Source organism: Haliotis rubra, unplaced genomic scaffold (assembly GCF_003918875.1).
Source record: "Haliotis rubra isolate DU_JTF1 unplaced genomic scaffold, ASM391887v1 Scf498, whole genome shotgun sequence".
In the NCBI taxonomy this organism is placed as follows: Eukaryota; Metazoa; Mollusca; class Gastropoda; order Lepetellida; family Haliotidae; genus Haliotis; species Haliotis rubra.
The window spans coordinates 742,579-756,210 of NW_025767188.1; the positions used below are offsets into that span (position 1 = coordinate 742,579).

A 13,632-nucleotide genomic window follows, 5' to 3' on the forward strand; every position below is an offset into this window, starting at 1 on the left:
TAAAACACACACAGTTATGCATATTTCATACTGTGTCCGTTTTCCTATGATATACAAAACTGTAGCTATGTATGGGGTATGGAATGGGGTACATTCAATATTATATATAAAGGTCCGATGTGTAATCAACTTCCCAGTAGAATCACGCAGATGTTGCCATGCTATGACTATTGTTAAACTTCAAGATCAATGCCTATTGCATAACCGTGATCAGCCCAATGCAAACTGGAAGAACAGATATGGATGTTATATTGAAATGATATATGCCAAATGAATACAAATAATAAATAGGCCATATTCTTCTAATATTATTCCATTTTTGAAAGCACATACATTGTTAAAAAAACATTGTTGAATGAATCATTTATGTGTTTCAAATGTTTTAGAAATAATAATTAATTTTGTTTGAGTGGCATTTTAGAAGTTGAGACGTACAATATATAACAAGTTTTATGGATAACAACTTCTTTATTTTCGTGAGTGCGACGTTTCGATACAGATTCTTGTACCGTTGTCAAGCAAGAGTGATACATGAAGTGTAGGAGCTGCATATATATACTGTATATAACAATGAAACAACATAATAGACAAAGGAAACAACATAATTGCCATGATTGGCTAAGCAGTAAGCTGATGAAGCCAGTAAGTACATAAAGGATAGTGAATGGAAGCCAGAGATGTAGTTACAATGAGATGTTTATACAATGGATGCGATGTTTATACAATAGACTGGGCTTGGTGGAGGAGTGGATCATAAGCAGATGGAATGAAGTATCCTTGGTCACGGTTGATGGTAGGCTTGTGGCGTTTGATGTGAATGGCTTCTGTGAGCTTGCGTTTAGTGAAGTCCGTTTGGTTGTTGGCGAGAATGGTGATGTCGGACCACTCTATTTGATGATTGGGGTTGGCTTTGATGTGGTCAGAGATAGCTGATTTGGTGTCGGAATTAGCAACAGAGGTGCGATGTTCTTTGACTCGGGTGTTGATGGGTCGGGATGTTTCACCTATGTAGCATTGTCCACAATCACAGTCTATTTTGTAAATAACACATTTCGGGTTGTTGTTGTTGACGGTGGGTTGTTTTCTTCCGTTGGCATGGAGGAGGTTGTTGAGGCTGGAGGACGCTGAGAAGGTAGTGTCTATTCCTGCCTGTTGTTTCAGGAGTCGGCTGATTTGGTGTGATGGTTTACCAATGTAGGGAATGGATATCTTGATGGGGGCTGATTCTGGTTTAGATCTTTTGGCAGGAGGTGAAAGCGTTGCTTCGATGGTTCTGTTGAGTATTTCAGGTGGGTAGTGGTTGCGTTCTACAAAGACTTTCCTCAGGTGTTCAATTTCTTCCTGTAGGTTTGTTGAGCAGATGTTTTTGGCTCTTCTGGTCAATGTAGAGATGACGCCGGTCTTGACTTTAGGGGGGTGGTTGGAGTTGTAGTGGATGTATTGATCCGTATGAGTTGGTTTTCTGTACACGGAGGTCTGGAGTTGGTTGCAGGAGGTGCGGGACACAAGGACATCAAGGAAAGGTAGTTGGTTGTTCTGCTCTGTTTCGATGGTGAATTTGATGCGGGGATGTTGGCTGTTGAGATGGGCGAGGAGCTGCTTTGGATCTTGCTGAGGTTGGAGGACGACGAAGGTGTCATCCACTTTGCGGTACCAGCAGGACGGTTTGAAGGGTGCAGTTTCTAGGGCCTTCTCTGACCACATCAAAGCCAACCCCAATCATCAAATAGAGAGGTCCGACATCACCATTCTCGCCAACAACCAAACGGACTTCACTAAACGCAAGCTCACAGAAGCCATTCACATCAAACGCCACAAGCCTACCATCAACCGTGACCAAGGATACTTCATTCCATCTGCTTATGATCCACTCCTCCACCAAGCCCAGTCTATTGTATAAACATCGCATCCATTGTATAAACATCTCATTGTAACTACATCTCTGGCTTCCATTCACTATCCTTTATGTACTTACTGGCTTCATCAGCTTACTGCTTAGCCAATCATGGCAATTATGTTGCTTCCTTTGTCTATTATGTTGTTTCATTGTTATATACAGTATATATATGCAGCTCCTACACTTCATGTATCACTCTTGCTTGACAACGGTACAAGAATCTGTATCGAAACGTCGCACTCACGAAAATAAAGAAGTTGTTATCCATAAAACTTGTTATATATTGTCATCACATTTGCTAAAATAAAGATGCTAACTATATTCAATCAGTGTGGTCGTTCAGATCCATGTTTAATGTGTACGATTTTGTGGCAATAGCGAGCTGACATGAAATATCAAAGCACATGTCGGTGATGAAAATAGGATGTGTGTCATTGTTTACATATCGCCCATGTAACGACGATTTTCGTGTCTCGAAACTGCTTAAATAACGTGTTCGTACACTGAAAGTAACGATGGGTGTTGTTCTGGTGGCGTATACTTTGCCATAGTATCGATGAAAATGCTATGAAAAAAATCTAACCACCTGTTCTCGGATTTTTCTATAGTAAGTGTATGGCGCGTCTCCCTGCAGTGAAGGCCGCCATTCAGCAGTGGTTGCCTGGGTCAGTGTCGGAGCGTAGCGCAGGCGTAACAAACCCAGGGAACCAGGCTGGTCAGACCGGTCGTGATGCCTACGACTCCAGTGATCTTCCGGTGGTCAGGCCACCTATATATCGGGACATTTAATACGATAGCTGAATAAAGCTTTCATTACTCTTTCACATATTTCAACATGAACTTTATGAAAGAAAGACACGTGCGATGCTGATCAATAGATGAGACATATTCAACACACAGTTAGCAGCATAAACATCCTTTAGATGATCTCTCCTTGTGCCTGTAGGCAGCACATGCATTCCATATTCCATGCCAGGGGAGTCTAAGCAGCCTAATTGCCATCTATGGTCTGATCTGTTCTTTTCAGCAGCTACTTGCTTCGTTTTGGCCTATTTTACGAATAAACATTGCTTATCTGGATATCCTATTACATATCTTAGTTAGCGTGAATTCTGTGCTTGCCTCTTATAATTTTTTTATAGTGAAGAATCTTGGTAACATGACCTATGACCTCCTGCTGAGGAATGTTGGTTCAGATGGTTCACGAAACCTAAACTTGTCTCAAGTGAAGAATCTTGGTTAATATGACCTCCAGGCAAGGAATATTGGTTGCCTGCTGTACGTGGCGACTATACGAGTAGGCTCTGTCACATTGAAGATCAATTCCTACCATACCCCTAACTGCTTGGATGCTGCCGATAATAGGAATCACGGGTTTATCCAATCCACATTTGAGTATTTAAAGACATCGTCATTAGCATGTAGCAGGAAAACCAAAAGCAGCGCCGTTGAACATCAAGGAATGTATTCTGGAATTATCTATTTACAACACATACAAAACTGTATACTTTGTGATAAAAATAGTCATTTGTTCGCAATATTGTATGGCTCTTCATACACATCTCATCACGACTTATCTCCCTTTGACCGCTCAGTTGTCACATCAATCCAACGTGCCCGCTCAGAGCTGTCGGTTTGGGCATCACAACACGCCACAAATTGGCAAAGCAATGCATGTGTATGTGTGCGATGGTAGTACTGTGCTCTAAACTGATTTCAACTAGATGAAAAACGATCCTGTATCGAACACTGATTTAACACCAGCAGTTTGTTCAACTGTTGTGGGCATCTGCAACCAGAAGAGTGGAACTTTCCTAATCATAAGTGTGATCAGAACAACGTCTATAAAATTGTTAAAATATGAGCAAAGATGACTCCCCTGTAAGGCAAGTCACACATGTCTGTTTAGAAAAGAGTAACAGCTGTTCAGGTTTATCACAAACATGCCATACAACATGCAACCTATTTAGTAAATTCAGGATAAAAATTGCTCATCAAAGTCACTTAGATTAAACTCAAAATAGCAATATTCTTCCTGATTTTGTATCATATGGTGTTATTGAGACAATGTATCTGAACAGAAAACAGAAGTACCGACTATAACTGAGGGTATAATTTCCATATTAAAACATAGGGGCTACACATTCTGGTCAGGACCCACAACGTTTTATGGTTTTGGGTCCTTAGGACCTGCAGCTTTCATTGTTTCAGTGCAAATATTGTTTATATTGCATTACATTATAGTGAGTGAAAGAGCATAGTTTTATGCCGCTTTTAACACTATTCCAACAATATCAAGGCCGGGGACACCAGAAATGTGCTTTACAAATTGCACCCAAGTAAGGAATCGAACCCAGGTCCTCGGCGTGACGAGCGAACGCTTTAACTACTAGGCTACCCCACAAACCATAACATTACAAGCTGATTCGTCACATTCACATCAAAAGTCATGGATGATTTGTCAGAATGATTAAAAACCAGGGATCGAGTGAGTAAGTGTAGTTGATATCTGACGTCACATCTGACACATCAGCAGTATTTCAGTCATATTGTGACAAACACAATTTTCACAGTTATCAGTAATATGTTTAGACAATAAGATTAAACTCAAGAGTAAAAATATTTCAGAGTGCAAAGTTCCTACAGTGCATCACATCATATATCTCCAAGTAACATATAATTTTGTTTAATTGAAGGGAAGTATTGTGACATGTTCACTCACTTACAACATGTAAATACCTTCACTACGTTGTCTGTACACAAGTACATACGACCAAGACGACCAACACACAGTCCCCGTGGATTCTTGACACCATCCTGTGATGTCAGTATGTTTCTAACAAACTGTCCTGACTCTGTCAGATGGATGACTCTGTGTTATGAGGTGTCTGTCACCAGGATGTCGCCTGTGCTGCTTGTGATACTGATGCTGGTACTTAGGTCTGTATACCACGTGGACACCTTCAGTGCTGTTTCCTGTCTCCTGTGGTAGGGTCATAGTTGAACACCATCAACACTCCCTCTGCTAGTGTTGATGGTGTCACGTTATACACATTGTTTGCTGGTTGTGATGGTCGACACAGGTTGGTTCCACTGTTACAATCTGTCTGGTCAGACACAGCCAGGATGTTTCCTGTCCTCGTGGTACAGAGGAAGTAGGGATACTGTAAGATGTTTCCACCTCTGTGGCCAGGACAAACTGACTTCAGCACGTGTCCCGACATATCCAGGATATCAACACATACAGAGTAGTGGGAACTTGCTGCTAGTGTTGATGGTGTCAGAGACGATATACCCCAGTACTGTTTGCTGGTTGTGATGGTCGACAGCAGCACCAGGTCAGGGTTCACTTCAACTGTTACAATCTGACTGGCGCCCGGCAGAGTGACAGCCACCTGGTTGTGTTTCAGCCTTGCTATACCCCATGGGTCACCTTCCAGACTGAGCTTGCTGTGACCTGGCTGACTGTTCCTGGTGTAGAAGGACTTTACACTGTTGTTGTTGTAGTCTGTAACTACCACTGTGTCTGTACCATTCACCTCTAACACCGTCACGTCATTGGGGTATCCTCCACATGCATCTCCTGCTACTCTCACATCAATGGTGTCCTGTAACACAGGGGTAGCATTCAGGTCCAGCACATCGTCATACTGGACGTGTATTTCACCCAGATGGAGATCTTCCAGTGTTCTACTCAGCTTGTCCGTGTCCTGTCTGAATGTTATCCTGTCTATTCTTCCCTTCTCCTTCACGTCTACGACTCCGACAGCCTCCACATCACCGGCCTCACATCCCTGATACATCTCATACACATCCATGTCACACTCAGATTGTAGAGCCTGGTCTATCAGCTCAGTCTGTTGTTGGTACATCTGTACTGACATCTCACCCGACTTTATGTCTGCCTTCAGTTGTCCAATGTGTCTGTCAGACATCTCTTTCAGTTCAGACAGAAGTTTCCGTTCCTTGACTTTGATAACCTCTATTGCTGTGAGACTTGCAGACTTGATATTCGATTCTATTTGTACATAACGAGCCAATTCTTCACCGACTTTGTAGGTTTGTTTTCCAACATTTGTTTTCATCTCATTGTGTTTGTTTAACAAATTCTTTTTATTCTTTCTCAGCTCGGTTTTCATTGCAGGAATCTCTAACTCGATTTCAACAACCAACTCACATTTCCTGTGATGAATCGTGCAGCATGTTTGACAAACAGCTGAGTTACAATCTTTACAAAGATATTTGATCCTTTTATTCTTGTGAACTTTACACATGACCTTTCTATTCACCTTGACCCTTGTCTCTCCAGACATGTCAACTACGTCATGGTGACGGGTAGATGGGATTCGTTGGTGCATCCGTGTACATCGTTCGCACAGTGCGTCGTCACAAACAGAACACAAAGATGTAGCTGGAGTTGTTTCCCCTTCCTCCTTACAATAACTGCAGTTAGTTGTATCTGAAATAACCATTCATTCATGTGGTGATATTTACCTCGTGACATCACAACGTATTATAGGACAAGATGTGGCGCATTATGAGGTGAGAAAATGTATCAGAAACATCAGAACACGTCTCAGTAATGTAAATATATTTGGAATTGTCTCATCCGTTGTTGTACGGATGAAGAATAATGTTTCTGAGGTAGACCTTGGGTCCTGTCGCCTTTCACATGCTGTCTCTTGATAGAGAAACACATGTCCACTGTACATGTTCGTTCTGTACTGATTCCTTACAAACAACATCAGGAACAGTTGTATATATATCACAGGAGCCACGCATTGCTAAATATCTTCTAAGGTCCACACATGTTCCCATTATGTATAACTAATTATCCTGTTACCTGATCACAAACAGCACCTATATTAGTACAACCGACAAACACTCACCTTTAGATCCAGGGCCAAACGAGTCCAACAGTCCCTGGATGACAAAGATAGGCTTGACGTCACCCGCCCACTCCTCCACTGGTCACTCAGGGTCAGACACTTTCGTCATCTTCCTGCAGAATGGACACAGGAGGAACTTGGCACTGATGGCTTCTGGTCTGGTTTTGGTGTAGTTGACGACACATTTCCGACAGAAGGTGTGATTACATACAAGTGTACAGGGCTTATCAAACACCTCTGTACATATGGTGCATGTCAGGAAGTGTTCTGTCAACTTCTGGGATGTCGCCATGTCTCCTTCAAAAAGACAAACCAGACATAACATACACATTCTATCCTCTACCCACTATCCACTATCCAAGTCATGACATTCATGGCAACAACACCGACCATATTTGTATTCCTCATTTTCTGACAGGTGTAAAACAAGGAAGGCCTGTTTCAAGTGATCCTGCTGTTGGAATAATGAACGAAACCCGCAAAATTAAATCATAATTAAGAAATGCAGATCATATGAACACTGAGAGGTAACATTCGAAGACGGGTTTTAACTGAGCCGTCTCTATTATATGATACATGGTGTGTGCGTGTGTGTGTTACGTTATACGCGAACACTCTTGTATTTTACGAGCCTTAAAAGCTGGATATCTCACTCCTGAAAAGTGTGCAAACTCCCAAACCCCCCCTACCACAACCACACCACACCCCTTCTCAAAAGTGTACACCCCCCTAACACACACACACACACACACCGACCACACCCCCTTCTCCAAATTGTGCCACCCCCTACCACCACACCACACACACCCCCACCCACCCCCACCCTTTCTCAAAAGTGTGCACCCCCTTAACACCACCACACACACACACACACACACCCGCCCCTTCTCAAAAGTGTGCAAATGTCTGCAGTTATGAACCGTGTGTAGCGTATCGATCACCTGACAGAGTTGCAAAATAATTTTATGATCACAGAAATAATAATGAAAACTGTTGATCGCAAAGAAACTATTTGACCTATTTTCACATGCTGACACCCGCTCATCATCATATCGAAAGTAGAAGACGTTAAGTTCGGATTCCGGTAGATTACATGTAAGATAATGTCTTATTTAGAAGTATTTTACCATATTTTATGCTGTAGCATTTATCAGAGATCAATTCAGTAATAACTATAACTTACACACATGATACATTCATCCACATACATCGGGACAGATCTCAGTATTGAAGTCAACAGACCGATCAAGGAAGTAATGAAAGAAGACACTTCATACACTGTGCTCAGTCTAAATATTGCAGGATATTATGTGCCCTGGTTTGAGAATGTGCCTGGAGATGACCTAACAGTTACATGAACCATTGTAGTGTTACCTGTACACAGTAGGACAGGTGTGTAGCGTTGTAACTGGAATAGACGCGGCCCCTGTGACAACACACTTACCGGAGACAGCTAGGTGACTGGTGTAGAGGGAAACTGAGCACCAGGCGAGATAGATACTACAGGTTCGTGGACGTGGTTCCTTCCGGACGAACTCGTGTCGTTCAGGGACAAGCTGTTTGCATGTTACGGAAAAGGACGAGTGATGTCGAATGGGTGATTGTGCTTTGAAATCGCTCTGAATGTCCAGGGTCCCAATTTTAGGATTTATTGTCACCGTCTTATAGCTGTGATCACAAACATCATAAACTTAAGCCTCCTGTGATGTAGCTGGGTAACTGCATAACTACACGTTCACGAAGCACCTGGTACCTGTTCGTTTGGATTTGAATATTAAATTTGTATCCTTGAGAATATTCAGGTCGACTCGTCTGCTCGTCACATGGAAGACCCGGGTTTGATTCCCCAACATTGGCACTATGTATTAAGCCCTTTTCAGGTGTCCCCCACCGTGATTCTGCTAAGAGCGGTGTTAAAACAATCACAAACTTTCTGAGGATGGGTAAGACTGAACATTTTTTGCACTGACGTTTAATATTTAAGAGTAAATACTGAAGTATACGGGACGAGAGTTTTGTGGTGTGGGTATCAAAGAAGGCGACCGGAGACCGTCAGAGCTCCTGGACATACCACCCGCACGTTGACCCTCAAGATTACTGAATGGTGTCGGTACAGTCACAGACTTGTGTACAGATTGATCAAGACTGACATGTGGTTAACATCGGTCACGAACCGTACGTTTCATTCCACATGAGATTCTGGTCATCAAGGATCAAGGAACATCTGTCTGTCGTACGTGGGGACTATATGAATAGGTTCTGTCACATGGAAGAATAATTGTTGTCATACACGGACTGCTTTGGTGCTGCCATAACAGCAACCACTCGTTTATCCGGCCAACACCCGACTATATACAGACTACCGCCATCAACATGTGGCTGGAAAACTGAGTGCTTCTTTGACCATCAAGTAGGCATGTACACTATATACGAGGGGCTATCAGAACGTTTTGAGTCTGAAATACTTCTAATAAATGCATGATAAAAATAACTGTATGATATGGACGAATGGTTAATATCATTTACATAAACGTAATGTTGACATGCACATGTCCCTAGTTTTCAGTCACGTGACATCTTATCACATGTACCCCTATTGAAACTGCAGAAATGGAGGAGCTTAATTACAGAGTATTCATAAAGTGTTTAGTCCTCTGAGGCCACCAGGCGAAGCACGTTGAAGAGCGATTAACATGGGACTCAGTACTCGTACTCCTGTCGATCGCTCTTCAATGTGCCCTCTTATGTCTATTTACAACAGACCGCCTCCGTGGTGTAGTGGTTACAGCGTCCGCCCGGAGAGCTGAAGGTCGCGGGTTCGATCCCAGACCGCGTCATTCCAAAAGACGTTAAAATATGGTACTTATTGGTCTCTGCCTCGCGCTCGGCATTAATGGTTGCAACAAGGTCTGGTCGGCTGGGAGTCAGTATAATGTGTCTGAGTGTGGTACACATACACACGCATGCACGTCATATGAGCGAAATATTCTCAAGCACAACGTAAACCCCAATTTCACCTCACCACACCTCACCTCACCTATCTACAACACATGGCGGTGGGGTAGCCTAGTCGTTAAAGTGTTGGCTCATCACGCCGAAGACCCGGGTTCGAATCCCCACATGGGTACAATGTGTGTAGCCCATTTCTGGTGTTCCCCGCCGTGATGTTGCTGGAATATTGCTAAAAGCGGCGTAAAACCAAACTCAGTCAGTATTTACAAACCACGGGAACAGCTCAAGTGGTCATACCCCATTCAGGCGTTCGCTGTTATTGCTCTATATAAATACCTCATCACGAGTTATCTCCCTTCCACCACACAGTTGTCAAGTCAATCAAGTAGCGGGTGCTGATTGTGCTGAACAGAAGGCAGCTCAGACGTATGCCATTTGACGGTACATACAACTCTCACACAAATGTATCATATCACACAAAAACACACATTTTAGTTTGTATACCAGTATATCCTTGCAGTTAATAGGTCGTGGTCATTATGCCTTCTTAGCGTTTTACTTTCATGCCATGTTTGCTGTTACTTCATTTCGCGATTCATCTGTGAAGATCCGGGTTACAACTGGTCTTCAGTAACCCATGCTTGTTGTAAGAGGCGACAAACGGGATCGGATGGTCAGGCTCGCTGGCTTGGTTGACATGTGTCATCGTATCCCTATTGCGTAGATCGATGCTGATGATGCTGATCACTGGATTGTCTTGTCTGGTTATTTACAGACCGCCGCCATATAGCTGGAATATTGCTGAGTGTGCCGTTAAACAACAAACCAACCAACCAATCCCTCCGTGATTCATGGCAGTTCGTGGATAACAAAAACACATGTCCACATTTCTCATCAAAGTGTAAACATCACAATACAGAAATACGCACAAATGAAACTGTGGCAGTATTTATTGCCAGTTACAAGTTTTCAACAAGTAGATACAATTCCTGGATGATTAAGTACACATGTAAATACATATATATGGTAAGGCTACACTACCACTAGTCGTGAGGCTACACTACCACTAGTCATAAGGCTACACTACCACTAGCCGTGAGGCTAAACTACCACTAATCGTGAGGCTACACTACCACTAGTCGTGAGGCTACACTACCACTAGTCGTCAGGCTACAGTACCACTAGTCGTCAGGCTACACTACCACTAGTCGTGAGGCTACACTACCACTAGTCGTGAGGCTACACTACCACTAGTCGTGAGGCTACACTACCACTAGTCGTGAGGCTACACTACCACTAGTCGTGAGGCTACACTACCTCTAGTCGTGAGGCTACACTACCACTAGCCGTGAGTGTGATACAGGGGGATCTCCTTGATACTTGTTGGTTTCAGTAACACATGGTCCAAGACTTGCCGGGCACCAGTCACATACACACGGACATCTGCCTGGACAGAAAGAACTGTTCCTTCATCACTCATCATGGACTGCATCATCGTAACTGACGCATACCCTGACCCACTGACAAGTCCAATGTAAATACAATATATCCTTACCCCTGATATCAGCCAGGCAGTATTTGATATACACTACATAATGGTAACTGACGCATACCCTGACTTGCTGACATGTCCAATGTTAATACAATATATCCTTACCCTTGATATCAGCCAGGCAGTATTTGATATATACTACATCATGGTAACTGACGCATACCCTGACTCACTGACATGTCCAATGTAAATACAATATATCCTTACCCTTGATATCAGCCAGGCAGTATTTGATATATACTACATCATGGTAACTGACGCATACCCTGACTCGCTGACATGTCCAATGTTAATACAATATATCCTTACCCTTGAAATCAGCCAGGCAGTATTTGATATACACTACATCATGGTAACTGACGCATACCCTGACCCACTGACATGTCCAATGTAAATACAATATATCCTTACCCTTGATATCAGCCAGGCAGTATTTGATATATACTTCATCATGGTACCTGACGCATACCCTGACTCGCTGACATGTCCAATGTAAATACAATATAAATGAATGGCATTTAGAATATATAACTGTTCACGTCGCACTAAACACTGCATATATATATTTATAACACACACACACAGAAACACACACACACAAAACAGAAATTGTGAAAGAATAGGGCCTGGGGTAGCCCAGTGGTTAAAGTTTTCGCTCGTCTGCCGAAGACCCTGGTTCAATTCCCAACAAATTGCAATGTGTGAGCCCCACTGCTGAGGTCCCATTCCAACCCCACCCTACGAGGAGTTCCGTGCGACCAGCATAGTGACGATTCGTCAGATTTTGCACATTCCATTCATTATATTTTTATATGTTTCTTAACGCTATATTTGACGAGTCTGCACATCTAATTAAACTTCTGTGATAGAATACTTTACTTTCACTAAGAAAATATGCTAAAACGTCTGACACTATTTCGATTTGCGTAGCGATCCTTAGTTGACATACGTTGCAGATGCAGCCACTTTGATGTATAAATATGTATTGTTATAAACCTTAGTGTCGCAGTTATAGAAGATTATTTATATAACAATGTAAAACAATATGAAGAGCGCATCGAAAAGCCTGCATTAGGCCAGTCCCTTCTGATTTACAAATATGCGTGTTTGTTTACAAACAAGTGAAAAGTACGGTCACGTGATATGCAAATTAGCCTGTGGCAGTGATGTTATGCTAAGTCATCGCTGCGCCAGAATGTGATAGAAAACCCGATTTCCGCCCTAATGTGAGACACATATTTCGGATTACCCACATGGTCACGTGGCTCCTTATTTGATAGAGCAATAGTCATTGGTCATTTGGAATTGCCGAAACACAAAGAGACTAAGTATCATTTGAATATATTTTGAATATTCTAAGTGTATATATAGGGAGGAATTTGACCTGAGAGAAAATTCAGCCTGATTATAAAGTTGGAGGCGTTTGTGTCTTCAACCAATAAACACCAGAGTAAACGTGATATCACAGTTCTCAGAGTGCATTACACACAGATCCCGCTGAGTAACATATAACTACGTCACTTTCAAAGGAAGGATTGTGACATGTTCACTCACTTACAGCATGTAAATACCTTCAATCCATCTGATGTAGACAAGTACATACGACCACGTCCACCAACACACAGTCCGCATGGATACTGGACTCCATCCTGTGATGTCAGTATGTTTCTGACAAACTGTCCTGACTCTGTCAGATGGATGACTCTGTGTTGTGAGTTGTCTGCCACCAGGATGTCGCCTGTGCTGGTACTTGTGATACCAAATGGATACATCAGTGCTGTGTCTCCTGTACGTCTGCAGATGAACACCACATCTCCCTCGGGGGTCAGACACACGACACAGTTGGTTCCCCAGTCAGACACCAGGATGTTTCCTGTCCTCGTGGTAGAGAGGAAGTAGGGGTACTTTAAGATGTCTCCACCTCTGTGGCGAGGATAAATTGTCTTCAGCACGTGTCCTGACATATCCAGGATATCAACACAGGTAGGGGAGTAGGAACTTGCTGCTAGTGTTGATGAAGTCAGAGACGTTATACCCCAGTAATGTTTGCTGGTTGTGATGGTCGACAGCAGCACCAGGTTAGGGTTCACTTCTACTGTTACAATCTGACTGGTTCCCATCACAGGGACAGCCACCTGGTTGTGTTTCAGCCTTGTTATACCCCATGGTCTACCTTCCAGACCGAGTGTGCTGTGACCTGGTTGACTGTTCCTAGTGTAGAAGGACTTTACACATTTGTTGTAGGAGTCTGTAACTACCACTGTGTCTGTACCATTCACCACCAGCATTGTTACGTCACGGGGGGATCCTCTCACGTTAATGGTGTCCTGTAACACAGGAGC

General features: G+C 42.9%; 3 protein-coding genes across 4 annotated transcripts in view; all 3 read right to left on the minus strand.

The window, feature by feature from the left end:
- LOC124291624 (protein wech-like) overlaps window positions 1-8,407 on the minus strand; it is a 45,155-nt gene extending 36,748 nt beyond the window's left edge. The window contains exons 1-2 of the mRNA XM_046728678.1: window positions 8,231-8,407; window positions 6,787-7,083 (exon numbers count right to left, since the gene is read on the minus strand). The gene's annotated coding sequence lies outside the window, so the exon portion shown is untranslated. The remainder of the gene's footprint in view (window positions 1-6,786; window positions 7,084-8,230) is intronic.
- Window positions 1-13,632, minus strand: part of LOC124291622 (protein wech-like) — an 81,596-nt gene that overhangs the window by 37,234 nt on the left and 30,730 nt on the right. The window contains exon 5 of one of the 2 annotated variants that reach the window (XM_046728674.1): window positions 5,026-5,505. In XM_046728674.1, coding sequence (XP_046584630.1) covers window positions 5,026-5,505 — 480 coding nt within the window. Of the gene's footprint in view, window positions 1-5,025; window positions 6,357-13,632 lie in introns of both variants that reach the window. The other variant, XM_046728675.1, reaches the window with a different exon arrangement.
- LOC124291625 overlaps window positions 1-13,632 on the minus strand; it is a 94,019-nt gene that overhangs the window by 11,867 nt on the left and 68,520 nt on the right. The gene's annotated exons all lie outside the window — the stretch shown is intronic.